General features: G+C 50.2%; 2 protein-coding genes across 4 annotated transcripts in view; both read left to right on the top strand.

Moving 5' to 3' along the window:
- Positions 1-8,624, top strand: part of LOC128785024 (uncharacterized) — a 70,352-nt gene extending 61,728 nt beyond the window's left edge. The window contains exons 4-7 of one of the 2 annotated variants that reach the window (XR_008429733.1): positions 5,065-5,253; positions 5,897-6,184; positions 6,372-6,430; positions 6,566-8,624. The gene's annotated coding sequence lies outside the window, so the exon portion shown is untranslated. Of the gene's footprint in view, positions 1-5,064; positions 5,254-5,896; positions 6,185-6,371; positions 6,545-6,565 lie in introns of those variants that run through there. The other variant, XR_008429732.1, reaches the window with a different exon arrangement.
- A 595-nt stretch (positions 8,625-9,219) lies between these two features.
- The window catches only part of KIZ (kizuna centrosomal protein), a 29,035-nt gene continuing 18,638 nt past the window's right edge, over positions 9,220-19,616 (top strand). For both annotated transcript variants that reach the window (XM_053937096.1, XM_053937095.1), the window contains exons 1-6: positions 9,220-9,309; positions 11,111-11,173; positions 12,490-12,637; positions 14,582-14,674; positions 18,052-18,367; positions 19,110-19,326. In XM_053937096.1, the coding sequence (XP_053793071.1) occupies positions 11,145-11,173; positions 12,490-12,637; positions 14,582-14,674; positions 18,052-18,367; positions 19,110-19,326 (803 nt within the window). In that variant the 5' untranslated portion in view covers positions 9,220-9,309; positions 11,111-11,144. The remainder of the gene's footprint in view (positions 9,310-11,110; positions 11,174-12,489; positions 12,638-14,581; positions 14,675-18,051; positions 18,368-19,109; positions 19,327-19,616) is intronic.

The raw sequence follows: 19,616 nt of genomic DNA, 5'->3' as shown, positions 1-19,616 counted from the left end.
AATTTGGATTTAGCAGGGCAACTGTCAGCCATTCTTCCTTGGAGACTGGGGCAAGGAGACAGCCAGGAGAACCCAGCCCCTTTCCAGGGGCTTGTGTAGGGAAGGAAGCAGCTGAAGGGCTGTAAATGCTGCACCCAGCGAGAGCAGTTGGTGGGGCCACAGACCTTACATGGATCCACCAGGAGCCTGAAGCTGAGGGACAGAGCCCAGCCCCATGGCATGCGTGAGCCTCTCCAGGTGGTGGGCACACACTGGGCAGGGTGGGCTCTTATTAGTTGCTATTAATATATTATTTCACATATCATTCTTGATGGGATTTTGTTGCAAAGGGCTGCTGATATTTTAGGGATATGCGGGGCGAATCTCTGTCCATGCAGCCAAATCCCTAGGCCAGGGATCCGAAGCCACCGGCACAGCCCTCACCGAGTGTTTCCAAACTGAATAGTCATTGGTTTGGCAGATAATTCAGAAACTATTTGTATGAGCTGTTTATCAAGTTATTAACTGCACAGATGTTGTTTGGTTGAAGAGCAGCTGAACCTTCTCTCTGCCAGCCGGGGAGACAAAGGTCTGCAGGAATAATTGGAGATGTGCATGGAATATTAAATTAATTTACTGCTCTTAATTCTTATGCAAATCTTGACCTCTGATAGAGCCTATCAATTACCCTGCACACAGGGAAAAGAAAGGAGAACAGTTTCTTTCTTTTCTTTCCCGCTCTCCTTTTTTTCCTGTTGTTCTCCAGTTTGGAGTTTGTTTCTTTGTTGTTGGTGGTGGTTTGTGGGTTTTTTTTTTTTTTTTTCCTTTTGAAAGGGAACTTGGGAAAGGAAATATTTGTGTGAGGGAAAGGGCAAAGGGCCAGGATTATTTAATTGAATGTCCCGGTTGCAGCGATGTCCCCTGGGAGACAGGGTGCAGTTTTTAACATTGTAGGGTGCTCAGGGGAGGCCAGAGCCAGGCTGGAATAGCTCCACATGTCTCCCCAGGAGGGGCCCCACTCTGCCAGCACTGTGGTGGGCTGAAGTGGGAAAGGACTGGAGGCCCGGGCTGATCCCGGATGGGTTTTAATGGGGTTGGGGGCAGGAAGGGGCCTCTAGCTCTGCTGGAATCCAGCTGGGGTTCAGGGGGGTTATCAGGGAGGGCTTCCTGCCCTGATAGCAGGGCTGATTCTGCCAGTAATTACCAGGGAAGAAGAAAGGGAATTTGTTGAGATCCCAGGTAAAATGAAGCAGGATTTAATTGGTCCTCATTAAACAGAGCCGGGTTTCCAATATGGAGAAAGGCCTTGTCCGGGCAGTGTTTAATTGAGGTTGTGTGTGCGCTGCTCAGCCGGTGCTAAAAGGCAGATGCCAGGCCCTGTTCTTTCATCCCATTTTCTAATAAGGATAAATAAACAGGATGAATAATGCCATCGGTCTCTCCCTCGACCCCTGTGAGACCCCAGCAATGCAGAGCTGTTCACCCCAGACCTGCTGCCTGGGATTCATGAATCCAGCGTGAGCAGGATCCTTCTGCACGGTGCACCCAGTGTGGCACTGATGGGCTCCATTAGCAGAACGCCCAGGTCCAGCTACGGAGCAGTTTGGGGAATTCTTTGGTTAGTGGCTGTCAGAGAGGAGCCTGAGGACGGGATGGGGCTCGGAGCCAGAAGGGGAAAGGAGGGAGAAAAGAATGGAAGATAAAATTATGTCTTTCCTTTCTATTTTTCCTTTCCCCCCCCTCCCCCCTGCCCCGTAAATCCTGAGAAGCACTGGGAGACTGCACTCCCCCTCCCACGCCGCCCACTCAGGTAATTTCATTTATCCCACAAATCTAATTAGCAATCCGTGACTGACATTAATACAGATCTAATGAGGCCGGCGATGACCAGATTATCAGGCAAGCGCTGACAGAGCCTTAAAGGCACATCGAGCCCTGCAGTCAGTGGGACACCCAGCAAGGGAAAAACTTTAAAGGGGGAGAAGGAAAAAAAAAAAAAAGGAGGAAAGAAAGAAAAAAATAGACGGGGGGTGGGGAAACATGAGGAAAAGCGGTGAGGATAGGGCTTGGCTGCTTAGCTTATTAGGAGAGCTGGAGTTTTGCTGGATGCAGTTTATCCACCAGCATCAGGCCTCTGCCCCTGCTTCTCCCAAAATACCGTTCTGCAGAGGAGAAAAAAAGGGGGGGGGGGGAAATAAGGGGGGAAAAAAAAATAAGGAGAAGCTGGAGCCCAAGGAGTTGCTGTGCAATTTATTCCAAGGGGTGGCTGTTGAGAAGGCAGCAATTTGTGGCGGCCGGGGGTTATTTAGTGCGATATGAAATCAAATGATCCTATTGCTCAAATAACAGTGTCTGGGAGGAGAAGCAAGCGCTCCAAAGGTAATTGTCTCCAGATGATATTCCTATTATCCCCCAATCCCGGCCTAAACGCTGCCAGCGCCGGACTGGAATCGATACGGGGGGAGGACCGGGGGAATTCCGCGGCCGGGGGGAGGCATTTCTGGCACTGGCTCCCCTCGGGAAGGGCGGCAGGGCTTCGGGAAGACCTTAAATTCCTGTGGCTGCTGCCTGTCCGTGCCTCGGCGGGAGCGGCAACACCGGCGGGGGAGCCGAGCCCGGAGCCCAGGTAAGGGACCTACGGGAGAACGGGGAGTGGGAACCCGGGCCCTTCCGTACCCTGGCGGGCAGCCGCTCTCCGAGCGGACCCTTCTGCATCGCTTCACCCCAGCCCAGACTGTCGGGTCCGGTGCGACCTCCCGCGGCCTCGGTCCAGCCCCGCCGCGCTCGATCAGCCGCTGTTTGCGGTCACTGCCGTCTGCGGTCGGTCCCGTTTGCCCGGAGCCGCTGGAAGCGCAGCCAGACCAGGAGCGTTTTCACTCTGGATCCCTGGGTAGCGGATGGAGCGGCGGCCCCCGCTTTCCGCGGCGCTGCCCGATGGTAAAATCGCCGGAATTCAATGGCTTGAGGGAAACGACGGGGGAAAGTCCAAGGCGACGGAAGGCGGTGAGGGGGAGATGGAAGCGAACCAGCGGCAGCTACCAGGGCGGGGGTCCCCGGGGCGGGGTCCGGGCTCTCTCCGTAGCCGCTGCGGCGGCGGTGACCGAACACTTCTGGTGCGGCAGCCCAAGGCGAGCGGCCGTCCCGCAGCTACTCCCCAAATTCCATCGAGGTGTCCCCCGCGCTGCCCGTGGGGTGGCTGCGGGTACTGGGACGAGGCTTTTCCCCTTTCCACCTTTCTTTGTCACCCTTTCGCCCGGGAGGGCAGCGCGTCCCCGGCGCTTCGGTTACAGAGAACAAACGCGCTCCTCCTGCAAAAGAAATAATGCGAGTATTGAGGGAGCGAGGCTCCGGGCTGGAGCGCTCAGGAGTGTCCCGGCTGGGGCAACTCTGTGCTCCCGGTGGCCAGGGTTTGCCCTGGACCCTTAACAGCGGGAGATGGCTGTGCTGAACTAGCGGGGACACTGCGGGGAGCAGCAGGAGGAGAATGCTCGGGGTCAGGCGCCTCACTCGGGTTCTCCTGACGAGAACAGGGCACAGGTCACCCCCCGGGCCGCCAGGAGAGGCTGGTGTGGTTTGTGTGTCTGCAAACCATTGTGTGGGCAAAGCATTTGGAACCTGAAGCCTGGAAGTGAGCCCCAGCCTTTACCCACCTGTGTGTCCACCCCATGCTGCCTTGCAGGTACGTTAGAAACATGTTTTTGAGCACTGTCAAAATGTGCTGTTGGAGGATTTTTCCATCTCTGCTCAAGCCTTTTTGTCAGCTTCAGCCTCAGGTTCCTATTTCTTTTTGTCATGTTCTGAATGGAGTGCAGGGCCCAGGGGTGCTGAGCTCCAAGCAGACACAGCTTAATTAATTGAATAGTTTCGTGCTTGTTCTCCTACTTTTTACAAACAAATGAACAGTTGATATGTGTGGATCCTTTCATTCACCATCAGAACAATCCTCTGCACAGGATGGGGAAATGCCTAATCAGTCACAGGAAACCAGCACAGTGGTTTGGGGTGGGAAGTGAAAAACACCATGTCCATTCAAACCTGGATTTCACAGCACTGGAGGACTGGGAGAGGTAGGGTGCAGGACTTGCCCCAGGTGAGACCTGAGCTGGCTGCACAGGCAGAGCTTCCTCAAAGGTAAGCCAGCTTCCCCAACACTCCCAGGTCCAGGCACTCAGCTCCAGACCTCTGGCAGAAGTGAGACTGGAACAGAGGCAGCAGCCAAGCCATGCCCAGGCAGGAGCTTGGGGTCCCCTACAGCATGAGCTCGGAGCTCCACACTTACTCTCCTCCCGCATGGCCTTTTTGCTTATCTGCTTGTTTTTATTTCCCAGAGTCACTGCTGACCCGCAGGTGTTCCTTCTGAGACACAGATGTGGTGGGCAGTGTTTGAATGCTGGGGTGTGAGGAGGCCAGGGATCCTCCAGGGACCCCGTGTTTGCCTGTGTGTCTGCCCCAAGAGCTGTGCCCTGCTGCCCGTGCCGCCAGATCCTAGTTCCTGGCCCCACAAACCACACGGCTTGCCCAAGTGCCTCCCTTTGTTTCAAATTCTTGAAGCCTGCAGCACTTGTTGAACCTGATGACGAGTGCATCAAAGTGGATGACAATTAGGAAATAAATATCATTTGAGGTGCTTTTGGGCAGAATCCAGTCATACCTAGATGGGCTCGTTGCTGTTGTTACCATATTGAATATTCCTCATAGTTAGGATATTTGTGCTGTGCAGCAGCGTCCCCGGCATGGCAAACATTGCATTATCTCACTGTGCAAAGGCTTCATTAATCAAACCAGACAATGGGCCAGACACATCCCTTTGAGCATGGCGCTGGGGTCCTCTGGGCTTTTCACCTTGTCTAAATGCTTCATGCCTGTCAATGCAGGCAGCAGCTCTTGAAAACCGATTACTCTGAACTGTGGGAGTGACAGGAAAATGTCTAATTCAATTAAAAGAATTCCCCAGTTATATTCTCCCTTTATTTTTTCATGGCTTGTAGAAACTAAACTTTTTCAGTCTTTCCATTTGTACATGAGATCAATCCAGTCATTTGTCAAAACACTAATGAAAGAGCCTGATAAACCTGTGTCCTTTAGAGCAGCAGCAGCAGTAGCAAGAACTGAGATCGAGCAGGATGGAGTGGCCGGGCCAAGCCGTGACCCCGCTGGCAGGAGCTGCAGAGTGGACAGCAGAGGGAACAGCTTGGTCGTGAAGATGCTGTTCTCCTGAAAGAGGATTCTGTCAAAAACATGGTTTGGTGCAGGGGATGGCACGCCAAAGGCAAGGTAGGACCTTGTGTGCTGGGAACAGGTGTGGGTGCACTGTCCCCTTTTCCTCACTGCAGCATCCCCTTTTCCTCACTGCAGCACCGTGTGCTCCAGGCGCAGAGCTGGCAGCAGGACAGTCAGGCACAGGAAGTCCTGAGAGCCCCAGAGGGATGGTCTCCATCCCATATCTGTGAGGAGGGGAACTCGTGGTGCCTGTGTCAGGCTTTGCTTTGTGCTGGGTTCTGTCTCACCAGGTCAGGCTGCAGCTGAGCGGGACCCTGGACCCCCAGCCATGGGACCCCAACAGGCATTTGTGGCACTGATATTGGCTATGTATTGTGAGCCATTTCTCCCGCTTGCAGTCTGGTCACTGCAGGCCTGAAGGACATACTCCAAAATGAGCCAAAATACCCTCTTCTGAACAGAAATACACTAGAGCTGGTTCAGCTTGGGGAACACAAGTTGAAGGAGCTGTGGCACAGGGCACTCATGAGTGTGAGGTGTAGATGCTTTCAGGGAAGATGAGAGTTGAGCCCTTTGGCTGTGAGTGGTTGGGTTCAAATGCAGCCTCTGGGCTCACATCTCAGAAGGCCTGAATTCAGTTCTCATTTTTCTAGGGATGGGGAAACTCAACATTGTCAATCTCCTATTTCCTCTTCAGACAGCAGCAGACACTTGAATGGAGACTCCTCGTGTTTACAGCCTGGTCACACGAGCAACTGAGACCTGAAATCTCCCTGACATCCTATCTGGATGCTTGGCCTTGGAACAGCCTCATTTGTGCCACACCTGCTTCCTTCCACTCGTGGAGCCTTCTTTTCTGTTCTGCACAGAACACTGGAAAAGTACTTGGAGATGGCTGGAGAAGGAAGGAGGCTTCCTGGAAAATGGTCTCTAAACCAGGCCCTTCCCTGTGCCATGGTTTTTCTGGGACTCATTAATATCAGTGGTATGTGCTTATATCTCAGTTCTCCAGGATTAATTCAAAATCCACGGACAGTGACATGCCTAGGGGCTTTTCAGTTATATCACTCAGCTTTAGCTAAGGCACTTACATTTGTAATAAACATGACTTGCTTTTAACTGCTGCAGTCTCCAGGTTTTTGTGGACTCAGCCATTGTGTTCTGCATTCCAGGTTCCTGCTGGAGGAATTCTGTCACCTTCCCCAGGGCAGCAGATCTGAGGCCAGACAAGGTGTGCGCTGCTTGTGCATCAGACACGAGTAATAACAAGTTTTGAGGAACTGTAGCACTTAATAAAAGCATTTTACTACATTTAAATGTATTAAAATATGAACATTAAATTCAATGCGCTAATTACTGTTCCCAGGCATTGCCACTGACAGGAAATGGATCCTCACAATTGCTCTGCTGAGATCGCTCACTGCTGTTACTGCTCTTTGATTCCTGGTGTGTTACTAGTGCTCTGCATTTGGGACTTGAATAATTAACAAAAAGGACTCGTATTGGGCATTATGTAAATTCTATATGTTTTCACACAGCTACTGGGGCCTGTGTTATATGTATCATTGACAAAAAGAAAAGCAAATGCATTTGGTTCTGCCCTGGCTTGTGGGCAAGGGATCTCAGGGGTCACCTAGGCACAGAGAGGGAAAACCTCTTCCTAACACATCTCTGTGTTTCTGCAAATCCCTTTCCATGGCAATTTGTACCTCCCCCCAACTTGCTGCATGTCCCATGACACCTTACCATGGACACCAACAATTCCTGCTCTGTAAGGCATTTCCCACTTTTCTGGGAGCAAGGGGCTTCCCATCTCTGCAGCAGGCATGTGCAGCACGTGGATTCATTGCCCTGGAAAACTGGGAAAGCCTACCAGGGGTCTCTGGTAGGTGAGAGGCCTGTGGCCAAGTGCTCAGCTCCGTGAGACAAATCCCACACCTTCTGGGATATGGTTACGTCCCAGAGGAAAGGGGGATGCTAAAGGACACGTGGCTGCCTCCCTAAATGAAAAAGAGTGTAAAGCTGTTCAGATTAGTGCACATCAATCCGTGCTGGAATCAAGAGATGCTTTGGTTTGGCAGCACTTGGGACAAAGCCACCATTTCGTTCAAAGTGTATTTAATGCGACAGAGGAGGTGGCTTCCTTTGACAGTTTTACAGCTCTTATCAGATTACATCAAAATTAAATTAAAACAATTTAAAAGAAATGTGAAGCACTGCAGGGAGAACACAAACAAAACACTCCTCTTTGTAGGCTTTCAGGGAAGAGACCACAGTCCTTATCAGGGATGGGAGGATGGAGATTATTCTTGAGTCAGTTATGAGCCCAGTGACTGCAGTGAGCACCGAGACACAGAACAAAGTGGGAAATACATCGGGGGGACCAGGATAAGGCTCCTTATTTCCTCTTTTTTTGTTAAATAAATAACAGAATGTTGAGCCCTGCTGCGATTCAACACCCTCAAGCCCCAGCTCAAGCTCCATAGTGAAAAAAAACCTCCCAGGGTTGCCCAGGAGACAAACTGTGCAGCCCAATGTGTCAGGGACCATCAGCCCCTTTCCACCAATCCCTCAAAACTGGTATAAAGCTTCCAGTTTTTTCAGTTTGAGAAAAAGGCTTCCAGTAGGCTCAGGATTTCAGACAGTGCTGAAAGTGCTTGGAAGTCTTGCACTGTTTTAGGTGTTCTTTTAGCGAGCACAAATATTTCTGAAACCAGGCCCAGATTTCACCTGTGGGCTCCAAAACACATCTTTGCTTTCAGTAAACAGAAGAAGGGGGGAGAACAGTCTTCATGACAAGTGCTTTTTATGGAAATGCAGTACTAAAAGGCTCCCAAATCCTCTGCTGGGCATTCCTGGAGTGCGAAAGCTCTGACTCAAGCCATTGTTCTCCATATTCTCCATACTTTGTTGAGTTGGGTATTTAGATGGACACACACGGTCTGAGCCAGGCTAATTTGGGAGCAGCTGGGTGCCACTACATCCATTCCCTTTTCACTCTGTTTAAATCCATGAAGCTGAGCTGGAGGCTGCAGGTGTTGGAAACACCAGGAATGCTGCTGGATCACCAAATCCAGTCAAGGAACCCCAAAAAGCTCCCGATCCCCGGAAGGCCAGGGCATGTCCCCAGCCAGACCCTGCAGCTCCAGCTGAGCTTTCATGTGTCTGTTCTTGGCCAGAAGTTCTTACAAAGCGTAATTATTGTGATGATCTCACACTAATTGTACACTGATTGCCATCCTAATTATGCTTAAGCATTTCACTGCTCTCTGCAATTTTGTCTATTGATGTATCACTTCTCCTTCATTTCAATTATTCCCGTGGCATTCAGATTTTATTGGGGCCCTGGAATTTAAGCGCTCATTTGGCAACTTCCTTTCAAAGGGATTGAAGTTTTTATCTGGAAATGAAAGGTGGGTGTTCTGTTTTCATTCTCCAGCTGCAGACGTGAATGCAGGGCTGGAGATGGCTGTGGCTGACTGCGGCTTCTTCCATATGAATTTTGGAGAAGTGACAGCACCAGAGGGACTCCAGAGGACGAGGAAATCGGTTTTTTTTTTTTTCCTTGAAAACCATGGTGTACAATAAACTCGACAAAGACAACTGTAGTTGTTCAGCAGCTCCCAGTTATTTTTTGGATTGGTGCTTTGCAAATTCCCCCTTTTCCAGCGACACGGATCCTGCGTCGCCCCAGATGCCCTCAGCGCCAAGCCGGGGGCTCAACTGGACGAACAGCAACACCTGCGTTGCTGTTCGTCCAGTTACCTGCGGTAACAACGTGGTGGTGAGAGATGGGCTGACGATAAATAATTATTAAAAAAAAAAAAAAATCTTCAAGGCTTCCAAACCGCCTCTGGGCGGCGCAGGCTGCGCCCGTCCGTCCCCATGGCAACGCGGGGCGGCACTTCCGGGGTTCCGCGCGGGGCACGGCGGGAGCCGCACGTGGGCACCGGCGGAAACCGCGCGGGGCCAGCGGGATCGGGAACGGCACCGGGATCGGGGCCATTGGGATCGCCCCCGGGATCGGACCCACAGGGTCCGCCCCCGGGCGCTGGCGCCTCCGGAATTGGCACCCCCGCGACCGCCAGCCCCGCAGCCGCCCCGCTCCAGGTGAGCCGGGTGCCCCCGCGGGGTGATTTGGGTTCGGTTCCCACCCCGGGGAGGCGGATGTTTTCCCCCTCCTTGTTCTTGTCCATCTCCTTCTTCTTCCCTTCGATATCTCAGTTCTGGAGGTGCTGGGAAGTCAGTCACCAAAGATTCAGCTCCTGATCGCTGGACCGGGACGTGTAACTAGACTTTTAATTACCTCTCAGACTCTCCTGGCCGGGGTTTATTTCCTGATGCTGGTCCCTTGTCCAGCCTGCCCATGGCAGTGCCCGCGTGCCCGGGGCACTGCAGCCTCGGGGGGGTTTGTTTCGCTGTGCCTGCCCCAGGAGATCTTCTCTGGGTATCCCTGCCTGCCTGAGTGGCTGCTGTAGGCTGGCTAGTGGGGTGCTGAAAAACCTCGCTGGTGGGGAGGGAATGAGCTTTGGGGAGCTGAGGAACGCAGTGTGATCCCTGCGGGATGGGGGAGTGGGAAATGGGATCAGAGGCAACGGCTGTTCACATCCATCCGCTTCTTCATCCCTTAGGATATTGGTCTTCTCCACTGAGGCAGAAAAATTACTTGTAGAAGTGTAAAAACAAGATCTTGAAATCTGCGTTTGCTTGGTTGTCCGTCGCGTAACAGGAAATTGAAGGGATGAGATCCCAGGTGGAGCGTGGCTGTTAAATTGTGCACATGACACGCAACCCTAATCCTGCTCCAGGCGCTGGCAGGATCATGTGGCTAAAACTGATGCCTTGATCTCCCAGGCAGAGCAGCAGGAAGGGTTTTTCCTCTCTCCCTTCTCTGCAGGGAGACGGCGAGGGGGTGTCTGTGTGTTTAGGGAGAGCCCAAATCCATGAAAAACTGTGCCAAGACATGTTGGTGTGATGTCCCCTTTGCTGCCACACCTTGCTGCCTGATGACAACCTGATGCTGTTCCTGAAGAGGCACTTGGCTTTGCTTGTGTCAAGGTTTGCAGTGAGAATCTGCTGGAAACCTCTCTTGGTTATTTTCAGTTTTTCTCTCAAGGCATGGTTGTGCATCCTCAAGTGCAATTTGGAACTATTCAATAATGGCAGCTTTACTCTGGTCCCAAAACTGCCTTCCCTATGGGATGGCTTTAGGTGAGGCATGAATGGCTTTGTGGTTCGGCATGTGTCTGTCCCATGCCTGGTGTCCTGGCACTGCTCCAGGCAGTTCCGATGGCTCCACAGGCTCTCAGAACCACCAGGATTCCTGGTGGACACTTGTTCCTGCAGCAGTGTTGCAAGTGGGGCTCACCTGCCTCTAGATGTACATGGCTTGGATGCCAGGAGGGAAATGCGAGCTTGGTCTCAAGTTCTTTTCCTAAAAAAAATACTTGGCTGGCATGTGGGGTCTGTGAGCTGGGAGGGGTTTTGGAAGTGTATTCTAATCCATCCCTGTGGCTGTCCTGAGAACATCTCCAGCCAAGCGTTTCTTGCATGGAAAGGCATCTGCTGTGGGATTGTGGGGCAAGAAGGGGAGGGATGGGCTTGGGAACTGCACATCATGGGGTTCAGAGGCCTTCTTGGGTCGTCTGGGGTCTCTGGCTGTTTTGGTGGGTCCCATGTGGATGTTCAGGCATCTCTTCCCTTGCCAGCAACCCTGTTCCAGTGAGGAACAGAGAGAGGGGTGAAAGTTTGGAGTTGTTCAGAGCTGGGCTGGCAGATAAGTCTGTAACTCCCAGCAAATCTGACCTCTCTGCTCAACAAGGGCTGTGCTTTGCAAAACCCCTTAGTTCTGGCGTTTGGAGACCTCAGATGGTAAAATACTTGTATCTCACTGTATGTTGTTTTCTTCCAGTGAAGCCAGAAGGCTGGAATTAGGAAGGCAGTGAATGGAATACACAATGGCTGATCCACACCTGTAAGCCTGTTTAAAAGCTTCTTAGGGGCTATTCTATTTTAGTTACAAAGGTTTAGTTATCTTGGAATGCCTTTAGAATGTTGTCTCAAAGGTTTTTCAGTAATAATACATTTATATTTATATTCATGTTAAGTGTAATGCAAAATTCATGTCTTCAAGTTATTGATGAAATAGCTGCAGCAGTAGCATAAATACCTCATTCTGTGGATACTAAAATCTTGGGAATAACCAATATGCAGGTTGGCTTTATCCTATTTTTACAAAAATCACCACAGCTTAGTCCATGCTGGAGAATTCCAGGGTCTTAGAAAGTTGAAAGCCTTAAGAAGCCCGAGGGGATATTCCAGGTTCTGGTCCTCCTCTTTCGATTCTTTCTGCAGCGTCTATTTAATGTAAACTGCATGGACAGTCTGTACAAAAAAACCCCAACAAACCCAAACCCTAAACAGCAAACCAAAGCAAAAAGAAAAAAAATCCAGAAGTGCCAACAACCAGACAGAAATGAGAAGTGTCATCCAGTGTTCCATTGCTTTCCTCAAAGGTGTTCTGTAAAGCTCCAGGGACTGAGTGCTGTGGGAGCCCCTCTTCTGAAAGGGGCAGAAAATGCATATACAAGTTAAAGAAAAAATATCTGGACAGGTGGGGCTGCATCACATGTACTTTGTTTCCTGGTTTTATTTAATTTGGTTTGGTTTAATCCAGCAGGTTTAGAGCTGCAGTTTCTCTGAACATCTCAGGGGCTTTGGGCTGCAGTTTCCGTCGTGGCTGAAGTGGAGCTGTGAGCCAGGGGCATCTTTGGGTGCCCATTTCCCTATGTTGGCATTAATGCCATGTGGCTGCCCTGGAGGCACATCAGGAAAGAGATCTGGCTGGAAGGGAATCTGGTGTGTAGGTGGGAGAGTACTGGGTTAGTTGGATTTCCAGTGCCCCTCTTGGTGGCACCATGGATTTAGGCAGCTGTGAAACCTCAGCTTCACTGTTCCTGCTTGGGTGACTTTCAGAACACATTCCTCTGCTAGTTTTCATTTTGATTTAATGGGATAGGAGTGACTAGCACATAATTAATTTAAAACACAATTATAGGAGATTTTTAATGTGTTTACCCTTTGGAACACCAAAGCCCCCATGTACATCAGCACATAACTGGCACTTATGTATTTATATAAATGTAGGTGTGTGGAAGAATGAGTCTTCTCCTTTTTCGTGTCTGGGGCACCTCCCCCTCAGTGTTGGTGTGTGTGTCTGAGGCAGAGTGATTGTGATGGATGCTTTTGGTTTATTTTCGCACCTTTAAGTGCCTATTCTTTGCCCTGCAGAGTGAGGCAGAGGCTCCAGGGGCGCCTGGAAGCTGTGTCAGCGCGGCAGCAGCTAGCCCTGCACCGGAACCAGGCCCTGTGCCGGGAATTCCTGCAGCTGGAGGCTCACATGGAAGCCACAGGCTGGGAGAGCATCTGGAAGATGGAAGTAACTTCCTATAAGACTTGGTCTTGCGTGTTTGCTGTTGTTATGCAGGAGTCTCCTGGTATGTCCTAGAGCTGGAAGCAAACTGGATCGGGGTCTGTATTTCAGCTTGTAGGATAGACAGGTCTGAAGTACCCCAGATTCAACAGATGCTGTAAGAAAAAGCCAAGCACTGAGGTTTCTTGAATCACATTATTATTATTATGTTGTTGTTGTTGTTGTTCCCTAAGGTACAGTTTGGGATGTTGCAAAGTGATGATTCCAGATTTTTAAAAATGAAATTGTAACGTGTGCTGATATGCCACTGATGCATGGAGCCAGGTTTTTGAGGAGCACAGTCTGAGAGGGAAATGAGTTCATTCCTGCTTTATAAGAGCAGTGGCACTCCTCAGAAACACTTGGCTGTGTTTATTCCTCACACTGCAGTAGCCCAGGTAGCGCCTGTCAGATCTGGTGATGTTCCCAGAACATTTCCTGTCTGCAGTGCAGTAGCCCAGAATTCGGAGCCTGTCCCTGGGGTGTGTGATTCCCTGCTTCTGATTTTTACTTGTTACTTGAAGCAGAGCAGGAGGGGGGCTGTGCTGCAGTGCCAGCTTTCCCCTGCTGTTGAAGGGGTTTTTCCTCCTCAGCAGCCCTGGTGCACACCAGTCTGCCCAGTGTTAGGGCTGGTGGTTCTGACACCTGCTGCAAGTCCCAGTGCCACAGGTTGAGCTGCATGTGGGGTTTTTGTTCAGTCCTTCCATTTTGGTGTTCCTGTGCCATCCATTTTATCTTTGCAAGTTACAGTTACTTTTTGGAGCTGCTGAACAAATGACATCTCCTCCGTGTTAGTTATGGAAAGCAGGAGAGTTATGGAGCATGCAATCATTTAATCTATCATGGGAGTACGCAGAAAGAAATTATTGCTGTTTTCTCTCCTTTTTTTCTATAGAGAATGCCCTTTAGGAGTGCTTTATCACAACTCTGTGCACATTTATTACGTGGCTGTAGCTCACAAAATTCCTTTTGTTTCTGAAAGATGCATTTTTGCTCCCTGTGTTTGGTCAGTAATTTTTAGGAGTATAAATAAATTCACTTCAGCTTTCAGCAAAATCCAGGAGCTACATCTGAGTTTCTTTTGAGCATCTCGACTCCTCACATGGTGAGGTTTTGTTCCCTAAAATTCCACGTTCGCAGTTTCCCGAGCAGTTCCTACCTGGGAGCCGAGCGCGCCGCTGGCGTGAAGGGCAGAGGCGGGCAAGTTAATTGTGTGAAGGATTCATTCCCACGCCCGTTCCCCAATGCAGCACGGGTCCTACAGCGCTTTCAGCCCCGGTGTGCTGCTGCTGCTGGGGGCTGCAGTTAGGAGCACGCAGGATTAATTGCAGATGCTGCCTGCATGATGCCCAGCTCCGCTCCCAGCGCTGCTCCTATAAGCCCCAGAGTGTGGCAAGCCGCGTTTGGAGCAGCCGGCAGGGAAGACTCCCTGCCGGAGTCTTCCCTGCCGGGCTGCTCTCTGGAACGTCTGCCAGGGATTGTTCCTCACAACAGCCCAGCCAGTTGTAAGATGGGGCGTGAAAAACACATTGTGGAGCTCGTTTCATCCCAAAGCGGCCAAGTCATTGTCTGGAGGCAGCAGCAATACTTCGGTGCTACAGGTGCTGGTTGGGATGCAATAAATATAATAAATATGAGTCAACAAGTTATTGCTGTTCTGTGGGATTCTAAATGATGGGGATGAATAAATGTGTATGAAAGCCCTGCAGCAGACTGTGTGCAGACCACGCTGCTTGGGCAGGGGAGCAGAAAAATGAGGAGCAAATGAGATCCCTGCTTTTAAATATAGTCAGAGTTAAAAAGGCTGTGGGGGCTTTACATTTAAAGGTGCACTTTTTGCGAAATGGTGTCTCTTGAGTTGGGGAGGTGGCTCGGCCTCCAGTTTTGCGTGACGGATTTGTTCTCTTTTAGGAACGGTATGGTAGGGAAATTAAAAACCTGTTATCCCTTCAAGAGGGCAGCTTGTCAGCAGGAGGTGACAAGGAGGAAGGACCCAGCGAGCAGGTAATGGGGAGGAAATGGGCCTTATTCCAACGCTGTGCTCTCCTCAGAGCTGCACAGCCTTTCCGTGGGGATTGCGATGCTGGCATGTGCAGTGTGAAATTGTGTGTAGCACCTGAGAGAAGGAGAACCACCTGGGTAAAAAGTGCAATAGTTCCATCCAGAGAGCCAGAATTAAAAAAAAAAACTGACTGTGCACGTCTTCTTGTTGGCTTTTATAATTCCTGTGCTGGATGGTGCGGAGATGGTCGTGACCGAGGAGGAAATGTTCCTAATGAGGGATATTTGCAGAACTGCAGCCGAGGAGCCATGTGCTGTGTTTATAATTTTGTGTGTTTTGACCTTTCCTCAGAAGGAGATTGCATATCTAAGGAACAGACAAAAAGACTGACAAGGAATACTTAAATATCTTCTGACATGTATCTGCAGTAATGCAGGCTCCTAATCCCTCCTCCTATCTCCATATAAATGATACAGTTCAAGACCAGAGCTGTTTTCTCCACTAAAAGCAGCAAAGCTCTTTTAGATGAAATGTCTAAAAACATCTTGTAATAACTTGGAGCATGCTGGCAAGAGTAGTCACTTGTGACTGTGTGTGGAAGCCCCTCAGCCAGGCGGCGCCAGAATAGGCAGGACGGGAGCATCACTCCATTATTCCAAGGAGCCGGCAGCATGCGCATCCCTTAGGCTACAGCATTCATTAAGGAAAGCTTACTGGGCTGAAAGCTGGGAACAGATGATAACGGGATATGATTTTCATATTTAATGCATTCCTTGGAAGAGTGTGTGTGCTGCAGATTGATAGAAGAATCAACTGCTACTTTACTAAAAGACTTTCTAGTTTGCCCTATAGCTACCGATGGAATCATTCAGCCAAGAAATTAACTTTTTCCCCTTTTACCTGCTTTATGTATCTGCTAAGCAGGCTGCTGGCTGCCAGGGAATGTTATTATGCAGTTAAATGTTTGGTATTTAAGACTCTTATCAGAAAAGAAACAGAGGCCGCACTATTTTGTTTTTATAGTAGGAGGAAGGTTTTTGGTTTCCTTTCTTCAGTGTATTAGCAGTTGTTAATCTGAGTTTATAGGAAGTTTTCCCCATAGATTAAAAAGTTAAAAACCTTGAATTTGGAGCATTCTTTCAACTGTAATACACAAAGCAGTGAAGCCTAGCAGCCTTGACCTATATAGGCCGGCCTGTGGCAGGGTGCAAATTGTGGTTTGAATTGGGAGGTGTAGTGGGGAAAGGTGAATTTCTTTTGGAATGTGAGCTGTCCAATTAGGGCAGGCAGTATGGGAGATGGGATTTCCAGCTGGTGGAGAAGTTGTCATGTGTACTAGAGCATCAAAGGCTCGTGCTGTGACTTGAGGGTTGAAAAACTGTGGGCAGGTTTTGGGCACTATGACAGTGTGATGTATACCCATAAATGTCAATTTGTATATAATAATGGAGTGGATTGTGGATTCCTTTATCCTCTGTCCTCTTCCTCCTCATCTCCCTCCTAAAAAACAGAGGTAACCTCAGCTGCATTGTGCATTTTTGCCATGAACCTGGAGTATGTTTCAGCTCTTAATTCTGCTGGGTTTTTTTTTTTTTTTCACTTCAAATGTGCTGGTTATTTTGTCCAAAACACAGGAGTTTGTTCTCAGTGATGTGGCACCAAGTCAGTCACAGAGTGTGCAGCCAGCACATGGGATGTCCAGGATACAGCTTGTGGAACTGGTTTTATTTCCCAGCACTGGGATTGGGATGGCTTCCTTTAGGCTGGTTGGTGTGATGTCTCCCTCAGTGACATCTTGGGGGGTCATCTCTGGGCCTTGGGGACCCAGGAGGACAATCCCAGAACCAGCCTTCTACTGATGGGCGGTATCCCAGTGCTGAAACACTTTCAGGAATGTCTGGCACGTTCCTGAGCCATGGGAAATGTGCCCTTTTGGGCTCCCAGTGTCAAGGGGAGTCCTTAAGTTCAGAAGTCCCACACTGAAGAGCTCTTTCCTGGCTGGCAGAGCTGTACAGCCCAGGCTCCTGGAACCTCTGTGCTGGGAAGTCAGCTTGGAAGCTCTTCCTTGGAGCCTTCAGAAGATTTTGGACTTGGGCATGCTGGAACCTCCCAGGAACACCTGTGGGTGGCAGAGTCCCTTCCCAGGGAAAGGGATCGATAGGAATGTGTGTTGTGCCTGTGCCTATTTGAAATCCATTTGTTTTGGAACACTGCATCCAGGGGCTGCCAAAGCCATGCAGGACTGGCAGGAGGCATTTGAAAGCACCAAATCCCATGCCCGAGAAATATTAGGAGGAACCTGAGAGCAGTGGTGATGGAATAAGCTGTGAACTTAATCTGAGTTGCAAACCTTTACTACTGCTTAAAATGACTTCATGGCTTTTTGTTCTGCTCCTTGTTACATGGAATTTGAGCTTTTTTAAGGAACCTTAGTCACAGAGCAGACAAGATGCCTTTGTTTCCTTTCAGCTGGGCTTGGCAGCTGACTTGGTGTGGGAGGAAGAGGTCAGGTTGTGAAAGAGAGGGGAGAGGTGTGGAGATGACTGTAAATTGTGCTGCTGGAATTTGGGGCTGGAGAGGAAGCCCTGCTCAGTGTGAGCAGTGACATTATGATGGCTAATTTTGGCTTTGCATAAACTGGCCATGACCCTACAGCAGTCGTGGTGACAGCAGCCACTCCTCCTAAATTGTCCTGATTGAGTAGGTTTGCAAAGGAAAAGAGGCAAGTGTTAAAACAAAGGGATTTAGCAGCAGAGTGGCTGTATCCTGGTGCTGGTTTTGTACAAGTTCAACAGTCCTTGGATGAAAATGCCATTCGAAATGTTTCTGCTCTGAGTCCCATGTCACCTGGTGGGAAAGGCCACGTCACTGCCATGGGAAGAGCAAGAGGGAGACAGTGAAACTGAGTTTTGCCTTGTTCCATGGTGTGAGGGAAGCTGGATCTGCTAAGTGATTCACACATGGAACATGATGGTCGCTCTGGGCCTTGTGGGCAAATCTAAATGTGGTGCTTTGGTCCAGGGTCTTCAAACCTGTGTAGGATCCTAATCCCAAAGATTTGACTTTTTGTAAAATCCAGTCACCATTTAGATGGCTTTGAGTCCTTGGTGTGTGTGGGTCCCTTTTGGCTGGGCTGGGGGTGTGGGCAGCTTCTACCACTGGATGTTTTGGCTCATGGAGCTTTAATGTAGGCCTGGGCCCTCATTTCACACTCTGATGCGCAGACTGCGTGCCAGGGGTTGTGTAATATTAATGCCACAGCAAAGTCTTGAATTCTGTGACACTTTTCTTTTCAGAGCCCAGCATGCCACCCTCAAGAAGCTCTGTGTGCCGCACACAGTTTTTGTCTCCTTCAGCCATGTCCCACTGTGTGTTTCAGGTGCTGCAGGCCGGAGGACAGGTGGAAATTGGCACCGATACAGCTGTGCCAGGAGGACTGGGCTATCCAGCAGCTGCCTTGCTGGGCTGCCCCACATCAGCTGCCTTGGCCACAGGAGGTTTGGGCTCGCAGCAGGAGCCCCCTCTGCGCTCCCCATCCCCTGATGGGCTCAGTCCTGAGACCGGCAACGCTGCTGGAGAGAGTGAGGAGGGAGCAGCAGGACACAGGGACCTGGCTGCCAGTGAAGAAGGCTCTGAGCAGCTCACCTCAGCGTTTGGTGCCAAAGCAGTCCCCCCGAGGCCAGGAAGTGTTCCAGGTATGGCAGTGGTATGTGTCCCTGTCTGCCTCCACCCCAGCCAGAGACTGTCCACAGCTGCTGTTCCTCCTGCACCTCTGTTACTGGGCTTGGAGCATAGTGGCTCTTACTCCTTTTTTCTCTCTTTGTTCCTTTCTTCCTTTTGACTCCGTTTCCTCCCAGGCTGCTCAACGGGACAGGGAAGGACGCGCTGGGGGCGGATCCTGGTCAGGGGCACTGTGAGGGAAGATTTCCTCATTGCTGTGTCCACAGAGGCCCTGGTGTAGTCTGAGCCTCTCTGAAGAGGTTTAATGTGAACCTGCTTCACCAGAGAAGTAACTTCTGGATCAGGTTGATTCCCTTCTCCCTCAGAGCTGGTGCACGATAGCTGATTGATTCCCCCAGAACTGATTTGGTCAGGGAGCTGGTCTCTGTGCCAAGGCGGTTTTTGAGAAGTGCCAGGTTTGTTCCCAAACCCCAAAGGCTGCAGCCTCTCTGGACTCCCCCTTGTGAGAAGAGCGTGGAAGGACAGGGGCCGAGGGCAGGAAAGCCCACAGATAAGAGGAGTGGATAGATTGGATGGATGGATGGATGGATGGATGGATGGATGGATGCTCTCTCACGCGGGGTGAACAATGTGGTTAAGCTTGGTTTCAGGTTTCAGTCCCTACACTGTGAGCTACTCCATGGTCCTGCTAATGTTTTGAGAAGAATAATTACAGTTTTTATATATTTGATTTATTATTGTTTATTGTTATTACAGGGGCAAAGCCTAGCATGAGCAGCTGGTGGGCTTGCAGGGAGGGGAGCAGAGCCAAGCTCCCAGTCCCTGCTGGTGCTGAGGAGGAGGCAAGGCCAAAAGTTCCCAGCATGTGGCAGGAGCGGGGCAGGGATACCCAGGCTCCAGAGTGCTCCCTGCTGCCCCCACCAAACCCTTCTGCAGCCCAGGAGGAGCCCTTGGACAGCTCAGCACCACGCAGGTACCACCTCCCTGTTTCCTGGATCAGCTGGGCTGGTCAGGGCACCGAAGCTTATACCAAGTTCTCCCCTGTCCTTTAGTACATTGTACCTGTGCTGGGCATTCAGGGGCTTCGGTCTCCTTGCTGGGGTCAGAACTGGCAAGTGAAGGATTTGTTACTAAAATGCAGATTATGTTCTTTAAATATACACAAATCTTATTTCAGTCACTCTACTTGGTAAAACTTCCACTGGCTGACTTGTTTGAACATTTTGTTTGGAAATAGAGAGGATGAGGACAGTGCGCTGTAGA

Source organism: Vidua chalybeata, chromosome 3 (genome assembly GCF_026979565.1).
Source record: "Vidua chalybeata isolate OUT-0048 chromosome 3, bVidCha1 merged haplotype, whole genome shotgun sequence".
Taxonomy (NCBI): domain Eukaryota; kingdom Metazoa; phylum Chordata; class Aves; order Passeriformes; family Viduidae; genus Vidua; species Vidua chalybeata.
The sequence above is the reverse complement of the archived record's forward strand: the minus strand, read 5'-3'. Positions and strand labels throughout refer to the sequence as shown.